General features: G+C 42.0%; 2 protein-coding genes and 1 pseudogene across 6 annotated transcripts; 2 read left to right on the top strand and 1 right to left on the bottom strand.

The window, feature by feature from the left end:
• Positions 1-5,785: 5,785 nt before the first annotated feature.
• Positions 5,786-6,888, top strand: LOC111540844 (annotated as a pseudogene). Its single transcript, XR_002731103.3, has one exon. The product of XR_002731103.3 is annotated as a protein arginine N-methyltransferase 1 pseudogene (transcript).
• Positions 6,889-10,118: 3,230 nt separating this feature from the next.
• LOC111540845 lies at positions 10,119-15,290 on the bottom strand. 3 transcript variants are annotated; one of them, XM_023209403.2, is made up of 3 exons: positions 14,869-15,088; positions 14,705-14,761; positions 10,119-12,291 (listed from the first exon to the last, which is right to left on the bottom strand). In XM_023209403.2, exon 3 carries the CDS (start codon positions 11,905-11,907, stop codon positions 10,852-10,854), a length of 1,056 nt encoding a protein of 351 aa, XP_023065171.1. In that variant the 5' UTR covers positions 11,908-12,291; positions 14,705-14,761; positions 14,869-15,088; the 3' UTR covers positions 10,119-10,851. The 3 variants fall into 3 exon arrangements, with proteins under 3 accessions (XP_023065171.1, XP_023065172.1, XP_023065170.1); XM_023209404.2 differs by lacking the exon at positions 14,705-14,761; XM_023209402.1 differs by having other exon boundaries at positions 10,418-12,291; positions 14,705-15,290.
• LIPT2 (lipoyl(octanoyl) transferase 2) lies at positions 14,948-17,921 on the top strand. 2 transcript variants are annotated; one of them, XM_023209405.2, is made up of 2 exons: positions 14,948-15,437; positions 16,321-17,921. In XM_023209405.2, exons 1-2 carry the CDS (start codon positions 14,972-14,974, stop codon positions 16,548-16,550), a joined length of 696 nt encoding a protein of 231 aa, XP_023065173.1. In that variant the 5' UTR covers positions 14,948-14,971; the 3' UTR covers positions 16,551-17,921. The 2 variants fall into 2 exon arrangements, with proteins under 2 accessions (XP_023065173.1, XP_023065174.1); XM_023209406.1 differs by having other exon boundaries at positions 14,948-15,473; positions 16,319-16,440.
• Positions 17,922-18,572: the final 651 nt, after the last annotated feature.

Genomic DNA, 18,572 nt, shown 5'->3' with positions numbered 1-18,572 from the left:
ATGGGATGTTTATTATGGGGTATTTAAAGATTAACAAGACAGGGAACTGGTTACGGACTCTGGAGACTGCTACCCAGATTTGAATCTTGTCCCTGCCACTCACTAGCAGCCTAACAGTAAGAAAGTTACTTACTCTGTACCTCAGTTTTCTCATCTCTGAAATGAGGATAATCATAGCACCTACTTTCTGGGTCATCAAGATATTAAATGCACTGATGATTTTAAACCCTTTAGAGCACCTGACACACGGTAAATTTTACCTAAGTGTTAGCTTTTACTCTGTGTTCTCAGGTCACAGGCCTGACGGGTAAGGAAAGGTAATGAACTCAACTGAGAATAACCAAGGTAGAAGAGTGTCAGCAGAGGCACAATTTGTTGAGGAAAGGGGTAGGGGAGGCATTGTGGAGGAAGCAGTCTTTGAGCTGAGATGTGTGGGTTGAGTTCAGATTTGATTTTGCATGCTATGAGGTGCATTTCTTAGTGTGACAGTAGCCAAATATCAGTCCTCATATCCTGAAAATTTGAGGTCACTAGGGACCTGGAGGCCACCCTGACCCACTGCTTCCTTTTAGGTTTAAGACCCCTGGTAAAAGGTCTCAGTTCAAGGATACGCAGCAAGTTATTTAACAAATTGTTCATTGATTCTGCAAGAATTTACTAAGAACTTAGTAAGTGCCAGGCACTAGGCTAGGTGAGGATCCACAGATGAAACTATGCATTACCTACTCCAAAGGAGCTCACATTCTCAAATAAATAGTGATAGAGGCCAAACATGAACCTAGATTCCCGGCCTGCCTACTAATAGCTCCTACTTTATATCAGGACAGTTCTCGGCCTGGAGCATCTTCTACAGGAAACAGGTCATTAGAGTTACTTTCCCCACTTTGGGCATATTTATTTATAAACTGTAGATGTCCTGAGGCAGGACCTTGTGTAATCCAACCTCTTTTTCCTTCAGAGCCCAGCGTTATCTAGACACTGTTTCTTTTTAAACACCACCACTACCACCGATGACTCACAATAACTTTCATAATCTGCTCTGAAACCTATCATTGTGCATGTTTGTTCATGTTATTTTGTCTTCCTTACCAATTTCTTGGCCCCGAGTCTCATTCTAGTTGTTATTCCCTTCTCCCTGCCTCTCCCTGCTTCCTGTCCCACCCTCAGCCTCATGGACTATAACCCCAGCTACGTAAGGATTAGTTAATATTTGTTTGAGTGTCTACACTCCCTTAGCCCCACAAATTGCATACTGAATCTAGCCTACCCAGTTCATAGGGGCTGCCTTCCTACCTAGAAGGGGGACCAAGCAGAGAGCAATCACAGCCACCCTGCATTCCTTCCCTTGTTAGTGGCCTCATGATCCACAGAGATTGTGTATCCATTAGGCACAGCACTTGGAGCTGACGAACTTTTCAAGGGCCTAAAAAAAAATGTTTAAGAACAACCCTCCCACTTTTTTTTTAACAACCAAAATACAAAAAACTATAAAGTCAAAAACAATAAACTTTTAATTAAATGTCAACATAAATTTATACCAACTTCATTATTTGTGTATGCAATTTAATTATGATAGTGACTACCATATATCCCCTTCTTCCTTTATAAGTAGAACTAGGTTTTAGGTAGGTGCAAGGGTCACTCAGTAAAAGACTACACTTCCTGCCTCTTTTGAAGCTAGATGTGGTCATGTGACTAAGTTCTGACCATGGGAAGTGAGTATAAGTGATACCTGCCACTTTTGGTTGTGCAGTAGGGGATGAGCTCTTCTTCATCTTTCTCCCTACACACTTGTGAGAGTTACTACTATGGACAACTCCAGGGGAACATGAGCAGTGCAGTCTGTGCAAATGATGCTGTCATTGTGAATGTGGCTGCCTTGTCCCTGGCTGTGATGCAGACCTTAAGGCAAGAACTGGAGTGGATGCTGAGGTAGAATCCTGCCTACTAGCCCTGTACTCTCACTGTACTAAGAAGTCTCTTTGTTATAGCAGCTTAGGCTGTACTGAACTATTTATAAATATTTTATTACATTTGAAAATAATTCGTTAAGTTCAAGTTTCTCACTTTGGAAACACTGCACCCATGCACTGCGACTGCCATGAAATCAAATCCTATAATAACTTGAGTGCATGTAGCCAAATGATTTCTAAAGAAATTTTTAAAAATCCTTTCAATATTTTTTTCAGCAAAAAAAATAATACTTGATGTGGGATACAGACACACTTTAATATGGGATAGGACCTACAAATATCAATGTATCTAGCATCAATAAAATTCTGAAAAAGGCCTTGATCATTCTCAGTTCACACAAGGAAGAAATTTCAGAATCACCTGTGATCTTTTCCTGTTAATTTATCCATTCAACAAATAGCATGTGGCAATAACTTTCAGACAATATATATAGTAGACAATAGCAAGATTGTATTCAGACATATCTAGGTTCCCGTCCTAATTCTGCTACTTACTGTGTAACTTTGAGCAATCAATATAGGTCCCTACTTACCTCTAAAATGACGACAATAATTTTATTGGCCAGGCATGATGGCTCACACTTGTATTCCCAACATTTAGGGAGGCTGCAGTAAGAGAAATGGTTGAGGTCAGGAGTTTCAGGCCAGCCTGGCCAATATAGTGAGACCCTGTCTCTATTTTTTTTTTTTTTTTGAGATAGAGTCTCACTCTGTCACCCCAGGATGGAGGGCAGTGGCCCAATTTTGATTCACTGTAACCTCCACCTCCCAGATTCAAGCGATTTTCTTGCCTCAGCCTCCTGAGTAGCTGGGATTACAGGCATGTGCCACCACAACCAGCTACTTTTTTATATTTTTGGTAGAGATGGGGTTTTACCATGTTGGCCAGGCTGGTCTCGAACTCCTGCCCTCAAGTGATCCCCACCCACCTCGGCCTCCCAAAGTGCTGGGATTACAGGTGTGAGCCACTGTGCTCGGCCCCGTCTCTATTAAATAAAATAATAATAATAATAATGCCTACCTATTGTGTAATAAATAACTTGACTGGCCTTTGTCCCTGGTTTCTGGTAAAGAGACTTTAAACCCTTAGAACTTCCTAAGTAGCAGGAGTGTCTCTGTTATTTATGAGCTCCTTAGATTACACCTGAGTTTATGCTAACTAATGAGATGACACAGGGTGAGGATGGTCACCAGAAAGACCAACAATGTAATTAGAGGGTTGGGTCAATCTCCTATGAGAGGAGGAGGACTGTGAAAGATTGAGTCCAGTCATGTGACCAATGATCCAAGCAATCATGCCTATGTAATGAGACCGCAATAAAAACTCTGAACACCAAAGCTCAGTAGAGCTTCCCAGTTGGTGAACACAGTGATGTGCTAGGAAGGTGATGCCATGGGGGAGAGGTCATGAATGCTCTCCATTCAGAACCCTCCCAGACTCCACCCACGTGGATCTTCATTTAACTGGTCCTGACTTGTATCATTAGTGCCTTCCTGAGTTCTGTGAGTCATTCTAGAAAATTATTGTACCTTTGGGGGTCATGTGAAACTTTGAATTTACAGCCAGTTGGTCAGAAGCACAGGTGGCTTAGGGACCCCCCAAAATGCAGCTGACATCTGAAGTGAAAATAGTTTTACTGGGGATTGTGCCATTAAACCTGTGGAGTCCACTGCCAACACTGGGTGGTTAGCATCAGAATTAAATTGTATTTCTGTACACCAGTTTGTGTGAGGATGCTACCTCAGAGAGTAGTAAAAGTTAAGAAAATAAACACAAAGCACTTGGCAATAATAGTGACTATCTCATAAGGCTAGAAGGATTCAGTAAGATCAAATTCACGAAGTGCTTAGCTTAGTCATAGTACTTGAGATTGCTGTGAGCCACACACTATGGAACTCATAATTTGCCCATTTTAATTGCTGATTAATATTCCATTTCATGAAGATACCACGGAATATCCATTATTTTATTGATAGATACTTCAGCAGTTTCCAGTTTAGGGTATTAGTAATAAATTTTCAGTGAACATTGTCATATAAGCGTTTTTGTGGTATAGGTGTTTTCCTTTATTGTGAGTAAATTCCTAGGATTAAAACTAAATTATAGGGTCAGTGTATATTTAGTTTTATAAGAAATGCCAGACCATTTCTGAAAGTGTCTGCGCCATTTTACACTACCATCAAAAATATATGAGAGTTCTGGTTGTAGTACAACCTTGCCAACATTTGATGTTGTCAGTCTTTTACATTTTAACCATTCAGGTAAGAATGTAATGGAATTTCATTGTGGTTTTAATTTATATTTCCTTGATGATTAGTGATGCTGAGCACAGAAAATCAGAAAAAGAAAACAGAGAATACACAGCAGAACAAAGAGGTAACGAAAAATAAAAGGTAAGACTTAAGCTTTAATATATCAACATTACCTTAAATCTAAATGGTCAGAATATATCAATTAAAAGACAGATTGGCAGAGTGGAAAAAAGAATGACCTAACTACATGCTGTCTATAAAATACTATTTTATTTATTTATTATTTTCAAAGAGATATGGTCTTGGCTCACACAGTGGCTCACACCTGTAATCCCAGCACTTTGGGAGGTCAAGATGGGTGGATCACATGAGGCCAGGAGTTCAAGGCCAGCCTGGCCAACATGGCGAAAACCCATCTCTATTACAGCTACAAAAATTAGCTGGGCATGGGGGCATACACCTGTAATTCCAGCTACTCGGGTGGCTGAGGCACGAGAATCACTTGAACCTGGGAGGCAGAGGTTGCTGGGAGCTGAGATCATGCCTCTGCACTCCAGCCTGGGCAATGGAGTGAGACCCTTTCTCAAAATAATAACAATAATAATAATGAAGAGACAGGGTCTTGCTCTGTTTCCCAGGCTGCAGTGTAGTGGTATGATCGCAGCTCACTGTAATCTCAAATTCCTGGGCTCAAGCAATCCTCCCTGCCTCTGCCTCCCAAGTGGCTAGTACTGCAGGTGAATATCACCACACCTAGCGAATTTTTTTTTTTGTAGAGACAAGGTCTCACTCTGTCGTCCAGACTACTCTCAAACTCCCAGCCTCAAGCAATCCTCCAACCTGGGGCTCCCAAAAAACTCACTTTAAATACAATTATGCATGGCTTAACAACAGGGACATACTCTGAGAATGAGTTGTTAGGTAATTATGTCATTGTGTGAACATCACAGAGCACACTTACAAACAAACATGGATGGTATAAGCCTACTATACACCTAGGCTATATGCTATAGCCTACTGCTCCTAGGCTACAAACTTGTACAGCACATTATTGTACTGAATAATGTAGGCAACTGTAAAACAATGGTAAGTATCGGTGTATCTAAACATATCAAAACGTAGTAAAAGGAAAGTAAAAATGTGGTATATAGGGCACTTACCATGAATGAAGCTTGCAGGGCTGGAAGTTGTCCTGGGTGAGTCTGTGTGTGAACAGTGAGTGAATGTGAAGGCCTAAAACATTATTGTACACTACTGTAGGTGTAAACATTGCACACTTAGGTTACACTACCTTTATTTTAAAATATTTTTCTTTCTTCAAAAACAAGTTAACCTTAACTTACTGTAACACTTTTATTTTATAAACATTTAAATGTTTAAACTTTTTGACTCTTTCTATAATAATGGCCTACAGCACACATTGTATACCTGTATAAAAATATTTTCTTTATATCATTATTTCATACGCTTTTTTCTATTTTTAAATTTTTTCTTTTCTAAAACTTTTTAATTTTTTTAGTTAAAACTAAGACATACACGGTGGGGAGTCTTGGCGGCTGGAGGAGGAGTAGTTGCGGGTGAAGATGGCGGCAGCTGAGGCCGTGAACTGCATCATGGAGGTGTCCTGTGGCCAGGCGGAAAGCAGTGAGAAGTCCAATGCTGAGGACATGACATCCAAAGATTACTACTTTGACTCCTACGCCCACTTTGGCATCCACGAGGAGATGTTGAAGGACTAGGTGCGTACCCTCACGTACTGCAATTCCATGTTTCATAACCGGCACCTCTTCAAGGACAAGGTGGTGTTGGACGTCGGCTCGGGCACCGGCATCCTCTGCATGTTTGCCGCCAAGGCCGGGCCCGCAAGGTCATTGGGATCGAGTGTTCCAGTATCTCTGATTATGCGGTGAAGATCGTCAAAGCCAACAAGTGAGACCACGTGGTGACCATCATCAAGGGGAAGGTGGAGGAGGTGGAGCTCCCAGTGGAGAAGGTGGACATCATCATCAGCGAGTGGATGGGCTACTGCCTCTTCTACGAGTCCATGCTCAACACCGTGCTCTACGCCCGGGACAAGTGGCTGGTGCCCGATGGCCTCATCTTCCCAGACCGGGCCACGCTGTATGTGACGGCCATCGAGGACCAGCAGTACAAAGACTACAAGATCCACTGGTAGGAGAACGTGTATGGCTTCAACATGTCTTGCATCAAAGATGTGGCCATCAAGGAGCCCCTAGTGGATGTGGTGGACCCCAAACAGCTGGTCACCAACGCCTGCCTCATAAAGGAGGTGGACATCTACACCGTCAAGGTGGAAGACCTGACCTTCACCTCCCCATTCTGCCTGCAAGTGAAGCAAAATGACTAGGTGCACGCGCTGGTGGCCTACTTCAACATCGAGTTCACGTGCTGCCACAAGAGGACCGGCTTCTCCACCAGCCCTGAGTCCCCGTACACACACTGGAAGCAGACAGTGTTCTACATGGAGGACTACCTGACCGTGAAGATGGGCGAGGAGATCTTCGGCACCATCGGCACGCGGCTCAACGCCAAGAACAACCGGGACCTGGACTTCACCATCGACCTGGACTTCACCATCGACCTGGACTTCAAGGGCTAGCTCTGCAAGCTGTCCTGCTTCACTGACTACCGGATGTGCTGAGGCCCGGCTCTCCCGCCCTGCACGGGCCCAGGGGCTGAGCATTCCTAGGCGGTTTCAGGGCTCCCCCTTCCTCTCCCTCCTTCCCACAGAAGGGGGTTTTAGGGGCCTGGGCTGGGGGGATGGGGAGGGCACATCGTGACTGTGTTTTTCATAACTTATGTTTTTATATGGTTGCATTTATGCCAATAAATCCTCAGCTGGGGGAAAAAAAAAACTAAGACATACACATAGTAGCATCAGAATCATTAGGTTGTCACTAGGCAACAGAAATTTTTCAGCTCCATTATAATCTTATGAGACTACCATCATATATGTGGTCTGTTGTTAACCAAAACATCGTTATGTGGTATGTGACTGTATAACACTAAAGGCAGGTTGAAAGTAAGAGGGTGGCATGTTCTCACTCATAGGTGGGAACTGAACAATGAGATCACTTGGACTCGGGAAGGGGAACATCACACATCGGGGCCTATCATGGGGAGGGGGGAGGAGGGAGGGATTGCATTGGGAGTTATACCTGATATAAATGACGAATTGATGGGTGCTGACGAGTTGATGGGTGCAGCACACCAACATGGCACAAGGATACATATGTAACAAACCTGCATGTTATGCAAATGTACCCTAGAACTTAAAGTATAATTAAAAAAAAAAAAAAGAAGAAAGTAAGAGGGTGAAAAGGGATATATCATGTAAAACTAACCAAAGGAAAGCAGAGTGACTACAATAATATCATATAAAGTAAGCTTCAGGGGAAAGAAAATTATTAGAGACAGAGAAGAACACTATATAATAATAAAAGGGTCAATTCACCAGGAAGACATAGCAATCATAAATGTGTATGTATCAAACAACAGAGACACAAAATACGTGAAGCAAAAACTTACAGAATCCAAAGGTGAAAAATACATAAATCCACAACAGTTGGAGCTTTCAACACCTCTCTCTCAACAATCAGTAGAACAATGAGACAGAAAATCAGCAAGGATATAGAACAACTCACCCAATATCATTAACCATTGATTCTAATTAACATTTATAGAACACTGCATCCAACAACAACAGAATACAGATCCTTTAAAGTGCCCATAGCTTGAGGTCAGGTGTTTTAAGACCAGCCTGGGCAACATAGTGAGAACCTGTCTCTTACATAAATAAATAAACAAATGGGGGTGGGGGGAAGCTCAACATCACTAATCATCAGAGAAATGCAAATCAAAACCACCATGAGACACCATCTCATGCCAGTCAGAATGGTGATTATTAAAAGGTCAAAAAACAACAGATGCTGGTGAGGTTGCAGAGAAAAAGGAATGCTTTTATACTGTTGGTGGGAGTGATAATTACTTCAATCATTGTGGAAGACAAGTATGGTGATTCTTCAAAGACCTAGAGGCAGAAATAACCATTTGACCGAGCAATCCCATTACTGGGTATGTACCTAAAGGAGTATGAATCATTCTATTATAAAGATACACGCACATGTATGTTCATTTGCACTATTCACAATAGCAAAGACATGGAATCAATCCAAATGCCCATCAATGATAGACTCGATAAAGAAAATGTGGTACATATACATTATGGAATACTATGCAGCAATAAAAAGGAAAAAGATCATGCCCTTTGCAGGGACATGGATGGAGCTGGAAGTCATTATCCTCAGCAAACTAATGCAGGAATAGAAAACCATACACCCCATGTTCACTTACAAGTGGGAGTTGAATGATGAGAACACATGGACACATGGGGTGGGGGAACAACACACACCAGGGCCTATTGGGGTGGGGTGGGGAGACAGAGAGCATAAGGAAGAAGAGCTAATGGATGCTGGGCTTAATACCTAGGTTATGGAATGATCTGTGCAGCAAACCACCATGGCACAAGTTTACCTATGTAACAAACCTGCACATCTTGCACATGTACCCCTGAACTTAAAAGTTGAAGATTTAAAAATTCATCTTATGAAGCTAGTATTTCCCTTCTACTCAAATCAGGCAAAGAAGTACAAAAGAAAGAAAACTACAGGCAATAACCCTCATAAACTTAGATGCAAAAAATCTTCAATGAAATATTTGCAAATCAAATGCAAGAAAGTAGTAAAAAATTTATACAGCTGGGGTTTATTCCAGCTATGCAAGGCTAGTCAACATTCAAAAAACAGTCAATGTAATGTACATATTAATGGGCTAAAGAAAAATCACATGATTCTATCAATCAGTACAGAAAAAGTTTTCTCAAATTTCAACACCATTCATGATAAAAACTCTGAGAAAAATTGCAGTAAAGGGAGAACTTCCTCAGCTTGATAAAAAGCATCTACCAAAAACCTATAGCAAACATTATATTTAATGGTGAAAGACTTAATGTTTTCCCTCCAAGACTGGAAACAAAGCAAGGATGTCTGCTATTACTACTCTTATTCAACACAGTACTGAAGTTTTAGTCAGTGCTATAAGGCAAAAAAAGGGGGATTACAGGCATACATATCAGAAAGGAAGAAAATAGAACTGTCCCAATTTGCAGACGACACGATGGTCTCCATAGAAAATCCTAAAGAATCTACAAAAAACTCATAGGACTAGTAAGTGAGTTTAGTAAAGAAGTAGGACCCAAGATAAATATACAAGAATCAACTGCATTTCTACATACTCGCAGTGGAAACAAAAATTTTAAATACCATTTACAATCACTCAAAAAAGAGTGAAATACTTAGGTATAAATCTAACAAAACACACATAGGATTTGTATGCTGAAAGCTACAAAGTGTTGATGAAACAAGTCAAAGAAGATCTAGACAAATGGTGAGAGATACTGTGTTCATGGACTGGAAGACCCAATGTAGCATATATGTCAATTCTCCCCAAGTTGATAATAAAGTTTAATGCAATTCCTATAAAAATCCCAAAAAGATTTTTATGCGGCCACCAATCCAGATCTACCAACAGTTTTTTGTTTTTGTTTTTGTTTTTTTTGAGATGGAGTCTCACTCTGTCACCCAGGCTGGAGTGCAGTGGCACAATCTTGGCTCACTGCAAGCTCCACCTCCTGGGTTCACACCATTCTCCCACCTCAGCCTCCAAAGTAGCTGGGACTACAGGTGCCCGCCTAACTTTGTTTTTGTATTTTTAGTAGAGATGGGGTTTCACCATGTTAGCCAGGATGGTCTCGATCTCCTGACCTTGTGATTCACCTGCCTCAGCCTCCTAAAGTGCTGGGATTACAGGCATGAGCCACTGCGCCCGGCTCCAACAGTATTTTTTAGACATACATATCGTTCCAAAATTTGTATGGAAAGGCAAAGGAACTAGAATAACTAAAACCATTTTGAGGAAAAAATAAAGTGGAATCAATCATGCTACCTGATTTCAAGATTTATTATATAGTTACAGCAATCAAGACTGCAGTGCAGGTTGAATATCCCTTATCTGAAATGCTTGGGACCAGAAGTGTTTCAGATTTTAGATTTCTTTTTTTTTTTTAGTTTGAAATATTTATACATGCACAATGAGATACCTTGAGGACAAGATCCAAGTTTAAACACAAAGTTCATTTATGTTTCATATACACTTTATACACATAGCCTGAAGGTAATTTTATACAATAATTTAAATAATTTTGGCATGAAACAAAGTGTGGATACACTGAACCATCAGAAAACAAAGGTGTTAACATCTCCACCACCCATGTGGATGATCTGTGATTGTTTGGCATCACCATCATTCCTGATTCTGAATTTATACGCTACCAATAAGCAATCATTTTCTAACACTTATTCACACATAAGTACTTAACAGTAAAAAATATGACATACCAGTAATACAATGAAAAAAATAGTGTATTCAGGTTAAGTGAGCCAGCACAGTAGTGTCACGAGAATATCTATATCAGTTGTTAAGCAACAATAACAAATAACAGTAGGCTTTCAGTTTCCAAGTATGATGCTATGTTTTGACTAAAAGGTTACTGTACACTGTATTTTATTTTTAGGTGAGAAGAAGCATCAGAAGCAGCTGAGGGACCAAGAAGTGGGTTCTGTAGAGAGGAAGAAGCATTCCTCTGGATGGCTTTTTTAAATGTTTCTTTCAGAGTCATCTGCCTCATTAATGATGCTTTTTGTCTTAGAAGTCTCTCCTTGATTTTATAAACTGACATGATTTCTTGTTCTGTTATGAATGCATGCTGCTCTAGTCCTTTAATAAGCCCATCACACATTTTTACCATGTCATCTATAGGCACTTTTTCTGCAGTGTTAACATCATCATCATTATCATTATCTTGATCACCTTGATTCAGAACCATTTTTGTTACTTCACCATTGGACAATGAATGAACAACTGGAGCCTCATTATTACTGTTAAAAACATCTTTGATATCCTCTTCTTCCAGCTTACTGACAGTCTCTGGATGTATATTTTTTGTATACGTAAGGAGGTCAGACATTATTTTTTTCTCACTTGACATACAGAATTCTTCCAAGTTACCATCTTGTTCATCATTACTGAACTTGCCAGTAAACTTCTCTGCTGCTTCATGACCAGCAGATGCTTTATTGCCACAAATCTTTAAAAATTTAATGCCATGTCTTTTCTTAAATTTCTGCAACCAGCCTGTTGAATATTCACAGTTCCCCTCAATTTTTAGTTCATTGTGATAGATCTTTGCTTGTTTCATGATCAGCACACCATTAAGTGGCATATGTTCACTGCGACGCTGACGGATCCACTCTTTCAATACACGATCAAGATCTTCATTTTTAGCTTTATGAAGTGTTTTTCTATTTTTCAATAGTATCTGCTCATCACTTTCAGCATAAAACTTCAATAGTTTATCCTTCTGTTTCTTCAGGTCATATATGGTGGTCATTCCAACACCATACTCTTCTGTAAGATGTTTCACACTTACACCACTGTCCAGTTTCTCCAACAACTTGACTTTCTGTGCTATAGATAAACATAAATGCTTCCTCTTTTTCTTATCACTGATATTCACAGGGGTATCTTCAGATCTTTTTGACATTTTCAACAATATATTTACACCACACAGCAGAGAATAAGCAAAAAAATGCAGTGAGCAATGCACATAGATCTTGGCTCCATGTGGGGCATTTTGGGAAACATGTTGTTGGTGTGTCCAGCCTGCACACAGGCCATTTAATTACCCTTTGTGGGAATGCATGGGGAAATCCAGGTGTGAGCAGAAAAATTGCAGCAGAAAAGAGCTGGGAGGGTCTTTTCCCCTTGGGGATGTTGCATGAACTGTGTGTTGTGCACCTGTGTTTTGACTGCAACTCAAGTAAGTTCAGGTATGAAATTTTCCACTGGTGGTGTAATGTCAGTACTCAAAAAGTTTAGGATTTTGGAGCATTTCAGATTTCAGATTTTTAGATTATGGATGCTCAACCTGTATTGGTAGAGGAATAAACATATAGATCAATGGAACAGAATACAGCAACTGGAAATAGGATTACACAAATATGTGCCACTGGTTTTGACAAGGCATAAAAGCAATTCAATGGAGGAAACATAGCCTTTTGAACAAATGGTGTTGGCGTAATGTAACATGCATATGCAAACAAACAAAAGAAGAACAACAGCAACAGCAACCAAAGTTTTACACCTATTTTCAAAAATAACTCAAAATGTATCATAGACCTAAATGTAAAATAAAAAAACTTTAAAAAAATAAGACAGTAGAAGGTCTTCAGGATCTAGGGCTGGGCAAAGAGTTATTAAACCAAAAGCATCAATAAAAGGAAAAGTGGATAAATTGGACCTTATCACAATGACAAACTTTTGCTCTGCAAAGGATACAGTTAAGAGGATGAAAATACAAGCCATACACTGTGAGAAACTATTTACAAAGCACATATTCGACAAAGGGCTAATATTTAGAATGTATAAAGATATCTAAAAACTCAACAGTACAAAAAACAATTAATCAGAAAATGGGCAAAAGACATGAACAGACATTTCACTGAAGGGAATACACACGTGGTAAATAAGCACATGAAAAGATATCTTACATCATTAGTCAATAGGAAAATACAAATTAAAACCACAAGACACCACCACACACCTATTAGAATGGCTAAAATAAAAGCTAATGCTCATGAGGATGCAGAGAAACTGGATCATTCATACACTGGTCGTGGGTATGTAGAATGGTATAGCCACTCTGGAAAGCATTTTGATAATTTCTTTAAAAAGGAAACATGTAACTACCATGCAACCCAGCAACTGCACTCCTGGACATTTATTCTGGAGAAGTGAAAACTTACATTCACACAAAAACCTGTACACAAATGTCTACAGTACCTTTACTCAGAATGTCTAAAAACTGGAAACAACCCAGGTGCTCTTCAGTGAGTGAATGGCTAAACTGCGGTACATTCATACTATGGACTACTACTCATCAATAAAAAGAAATGAACTATTGATACATGCAACAACTTGGATAAGTCTCCAGAGAATTATGCTGAGTGAAAAAAAAATTCTAAAAGGTTGCATACTATATGATTCCATCCATCTATACAACACAGACGTTTGCCAGGAATTACAAGCAGTGTAACTACAAAGAGCAACATGAGGGATCCTTGTGGTGATGAAAATATTCTGCATCTTGACTGTATCAATGTCAGTATCCTGGCTGTGATATTGTACTACAGTTTTGCAAGGTGTTTCCATTGGGGGAAGCTGGGTAAAGGATACACATAATCTGTCCATATTATTGCTTACAACTGCATATGAGTCTCCAATTTTCTCAAATAAAACATTTGATTAAAAAAATACATAAGTGATTTCTCTTGTCCAAACCCTGATAATTTGAACCCTTCATCAGACTGGAAAATTTCTCTTCTATTCCTAGTTTGTTGAGTATTTTGGTCAGAAGAGGTGTTTATTTTTGCCAACAGATTTATCTGTATGTATTGAACATAATCATAGCTTTTATTTAAAAAAGTTTTTGTTTTATTATTTCTTCCAATGAAGCCTTTTCTCTTTTAAGGTAAATTACATTGTTTGATTTCAGAATGCAAAACCAACCTTGCATTCCTGGGATAAACCCTACTTCACCATGATCTATTAATCCTTTTATAAATTGCTGGATTTGATTTGCTAATATTTGCTTAGGATCTTTATGTCTATGTTTATGAAATGTTTTTCAGACACCTATGGTGTCTGAAAAAGTCTTTAGTAAAAGTTCATTGAATTCAGACTTGTTTAAATGATATTCTAACTGCAACATAGCTGATGTTATGGTCCAGACACCCCCTCAGGGCCTAGACAGTCATTCCCTCAGCTTCTGGAGTTGGTTGCTGATGATTCACAACTGAGTCCTTCTCTGGGGGCCCCCCTCCATCAAGGGAAGCAGTCTTGCCAAAAAAAAAAAAAAAAATCACAGCACCTCTCCAGGTGTAGCCTGTATCCATGACTGGTCAATGCAAGGATATGAGTTTCTGGCCCCCTTGCTTTAACGTGGAACTACTCTGAAGGGTCATCCTAGGCTCCAAGCATCCCTTGAGATTGGTAAAGGCCTCTGCTGAAACCATTTTGCAGGCCAACTTCTCGCTCTGCCTACAAATTCCTCCTTCCTTCACTTTCTTCCAGGTGCTGATCTTTTAAGTTCTCCCTATCCCCACCAACAACCTTGTAGGCAAGCTAATCTCCCTCTTGCGACCCCCAGGGGCTCAACCCAGGACACACCACGTTACCCTGTTTTATTTTTCTTTTCATAGCACTTAACACCTTATACGTGAAATAACTTTATTTACTTAATACTTAAATACTTATTGTCTGCTGTAAGAATGTAAGCTTACCAGGACAGAGCTTTCTCATACGCTACGCACCGCTGTATCAAGCGCCTAGGGCAGAGCCTGCAGAACACAGTAGGCACTAAATACTGGTTGTTGAATGAACGAAGGAGGCCGGCCTGCGCTGGGTCCTGGTATCACACATCCCCCCTCCAGCTTTTAACACGCACCTGGGAGCCGGGGCTTGGGGCGTGCCCCTGAGTCCCCGCCCCTCATACCACGCCCCCAGGCCCAGGGAGAGGGCGGGGTCCCGCGGACGCAGCGGTGGGCACGATGCGGCAACCCGCCGTTCGGCTCGTGCGCCTGGGTCGGGTGCCGTACGCCGAGCTGCTGGGGCTGCAGGACCGCTGGCTGCGGCGGCTGCAGGCCGAGCCAGGCACTGAAGCCCCGTCGGGGACTGAGGCGGGCGCGCTCCTGCTCTGCGAGCCCGCGGGGCCCGTGTACACGGCCGGGCTGCGCGGCGGCCTGACGCCCGAGGAAACTGCGCGGCTACGGGCCTTGGGCGCCGAGGTGCGCGTCACAGGCCGCGGTGGCCTGGCCACCTTCCACGGCCCGGGCCAGCTGCTTTGCCACCCGGTACTCGACCTGCGGCGTCTCGGTCTGCGCTTGCGCATGCACGTAGCGGCGCTGGAGGCGTGCGCAGTGCGCCTGTGCGAGCTCCAGGGCCTGCAGGGGGCCCGCGCGCGGTCCCCGCCCTACACCGGCGTCTGGCTGGACGATCGCAAGATCTGCGCGATCGGTGAGCGCCGTGGCACAGGGCGGGACCTGAGAGCCGGGGACGGAGCTTGAGGCCTGGGGGCGGGGTCTGACTGGGCTGGACCAATGGAAGTGAGGGTAGAACTCGGGTCGGGAGGGGGCGTATCTAGCGCGGGCCTTGAATCAAAGCTACCCGCTGTGTTTGAGTTTTTAAGCCCTTTCCCGGATACCATATATTCAGAAGCAGAAGGCACGTTACATTATCCAGTCCAACATGCATTTCTGTTAATGGAGAGACAGAAGTGGATTGCCAGTTTACTTCCTGCGAATCACAATGTCATGGCAATAAGGGTGCTAATTTTCAAACTCTTTTTTTTTTTTTAAGACGGAGTCTCGCTGTGTCTCCCAGGCTGGAGTGCAGTGACGCAACCTCGGCTCACTGCAAGCTCCGCCTCCCGGGTTCACGCCATTCTCCTGCATCAGTCTCCCGAGTAACTGGGACTGCAGGCGCCCACCACCAGCCCGGCTAATTTTTTGTATTTTTAGTAGAGATGGGGTTTCACTGTATTGGCCAGGATGGTCTCGATCTCATGACCTCGTGACCCGCGCGCCTCGGCCTCCCAAAGTGCTGGGATTACAGGCGTTAGCCACTGCGCCCGTCCCCAAACTTTTTTTTTTTTTTTTAAGTATTGGAATCTGTTAAAAGACATTTCCTGGAATCCTCATGATGAGTGCAGCTGCCTTGAAGCCACGCACCCCTTCCTTTCATTTGTTTTCTTTTCCCATCTGTGCACAATCCCTTGTTTCTCCAGAAACAAAATTTGAAAACCAGTGATCTAGTCCAGTTCTCTCATCGCCCTGAGAGGGACCCTGAAGCCCGGAGAGTGGAGGGTATCTACTCTAAGACGCTTTGACTTGCCTTGCAGGAGTCCGCTGTGGAAGGCACATCACATCCCACGGCCTGGCTCTCAACTGCTCTACGGACCTCACGTGGTTTGAGCACATTGTGCCCTGTGGACTGGTTGGGACAGGCGTCACTTCCTTGAGTAAGGAGCTCCAGAGGCACGTCACCGTGGATGAAGTAATGCCACCTTTCCTTGTGGCCTTTAAGGAGATCTACAAGTGCACACTAATCTCAGAGGACAGCCCCAACTGAAGGGTACTCGTATTATAACAGCGGGGATTCTCCTGCCTTGGGAAGCACGAAGCCTGACTTGAGTCACCTACTGAAACCCAGATTTTAGACCTGGCGTATCATTCACTGATCATGAAACTAAGGACATACCATGAGCTCTGAGCCACTGTTTTCATATGTATCCTGTTTTATTTATATCTAGATGTGACAACACTGAAAAGCAACACATGCTATATAAAACATTAGCACTACTATTGACAGCAGTGTCTCAGCTTAGAGAAATTCAGATGTCATAGATTGTCATTTCTCTATTGTTACTTCCTCAATACTGTGTCTAACTGAGCAATTCTGGGCTCTAGTTCCCTCAATTTTGTGGAAATCAAATCCCTGAATGGCACAGGTGAAGGTCATACGATGTGGTGCTTTTTTATTCTCAAGAGACCTGGGTTCTTTCTGCAATAAAGGGAAAAGGGAAGAACCTTCAAAGAATAAAATGGAATCTTACCTTCCTGGGTTTGATTCCCCAAGTTTGATAATTTCGCAGTTTTTAGTTGGGTTACCCTGAGCTAGGCCAAAGACTGGAGGAAGAACAAGAATAATTTCTCACACTGTACAAATGCCAAAGATAGAAGTGAGTTTTTTATATGAGACCTGTAAGTTTGTAAGGCTGTGTATTATCTGTTGCTGTGTAACAAATCATCAAAACTTAGTGACTTAACAGTAAACATTAATTATCGTTTGTGGGTCAGGAATTTGGGGGAAGCTTAGCTGGGTGTTTCTAGGTTGGGGTCTCCCACGAACTTGCAGTTATGATGTCAGCTGGAACTGCAGTTATTCAAAGACTTGGCTGGGCTCTAGGATTGGCGCCCCATATGGTGCACTTGCTTGCCTGGTTGGTTATTTGTTGACAAGAGGCCTCAGTTCCCCACCATGTGGACCTCTCTATAGGGCTGCTTGATAGTTCTCATGACAGGGCAACTGGCTTCCCCTAGAGCAAGTCATGCCAAAGAGAGACACAATGTTTTTTATGACTCAGCCTCAGAAATCACACAGCCATTTCTGTAGTCTTATAACAGATGAGCCCTGTTCAGTGTGGAAGGGACTTCACTAGGGCAACAAGAGGTGAGGATTATTAGGGGCCTCTTGAAGAATGCCTACCGCAGCCTATTAAGAGTGGAAAGAGCCTTGAATGAGAAGTCAGGGGACCCTGGTTCCAGTTCTGGCTCTGTGGAAAAGTCGTTTACTCTCTGGTCTTCAGTTTCTCCTTAAACCAGTGCTGTTCAACAGAGATATAATGCAAGCCACATTGTAATTTGACATTTTATAGGATCCATATGAAAAAGGTAAAAGAAATGGGTGATGTTATTTTTTTTTTTTTTTTTTTTTAAGAAATGAGGCCTCACTGTGTTGCCCAAGCTGGTCTCAAACTCCTGGGCTCAAGGGATCCTTCTGCCTCAGCCTCACAAAGTGCTGGGATTACAGGTGTGAGCCACCATGCCTGGCCTATGATGTTAATTTTAGTATTTTAATTAACCCAATATGCAAAAATATCAATATAAAGCAATATAAATGTTTTCTTGAGATATTTCACGTTCCTTTTCTCATGTTGAGTCTTCAAAATATAGTGTGTGTTTTATACTTACAGCACACCTCATTTTGGACTAGCCACATTTTAAAAGTGCTCATTGGTCACGTGAGGATGGTGCCTTAGACCTACCATTCTCACATGTAAAGTCCCTTTGAGTTCCCAAGGTTCTGTGGTCTCACTGGCTTCTAGGAAGAAAGGTAAATCCTCCTGCATCTGAGGTCTGATTTTTTTTAATGCAAATAATTTATATCAATTATTCAAGCTGAAAAGGACTTTAGAGGTTTATTCCTACCTCCTCATTGTAAAGAGATGAAAACAAGAATGAGGAAAAACCTCAAAGTCAAAGTAAATTAATGCCAAAGCCAGCACTGAGTCTTAGGTATAAGCCCCTTTCTCATGCTCTTTTCCTGCTGTGCACACTGATTTACAGCTTGGAACAATAAGGTTTAAGTGTC

This window comes from Piliocolobus tephrosceles, chromosome 13 (genome assembly GCF_002776525.5).
Source record: "Piliocolobus tephrosceles isolate RC106 chromosome 13, ASM277652v3, whole genome shotgun sequence".
NCBI lineage: Eukaryota > Metazoa > Chordata > Mammalia > Primates > Cercopithecidae > Piliocolobus > Piliocolobus tephrosceles.
The sequence above is the reverse complement of the archived record's forward strand: the minus strand, read 5'-3'. Positions and strand labels throughout refer to the sequence as shown.

Bases quoted from the DNA above. Each gene is read 5' to 3' on its own strand.
- LIPT2 (XM_023209405.2), top strand. From the start codon at position 14,972: ATGCGGCAACCCGCCGTTCGGCTCGTGCGCCTGGGTCGGGTGCCGTAC. The intron at 15,438-16,320 runs GTGAGCGCCGTG...CTTGCCTTGCAG, and splicing joins TCGCAAGATCTGCGCGATCG to GAGTCCGCTGTGGAAGGCAC.
- LOC111540845 (XM_023209402.1), bottom strand. From the start codon at position 11,907: ATGTCAAAAAGATCTGAAGATACCCCTGTGAATATCAGTGATAAGAAA.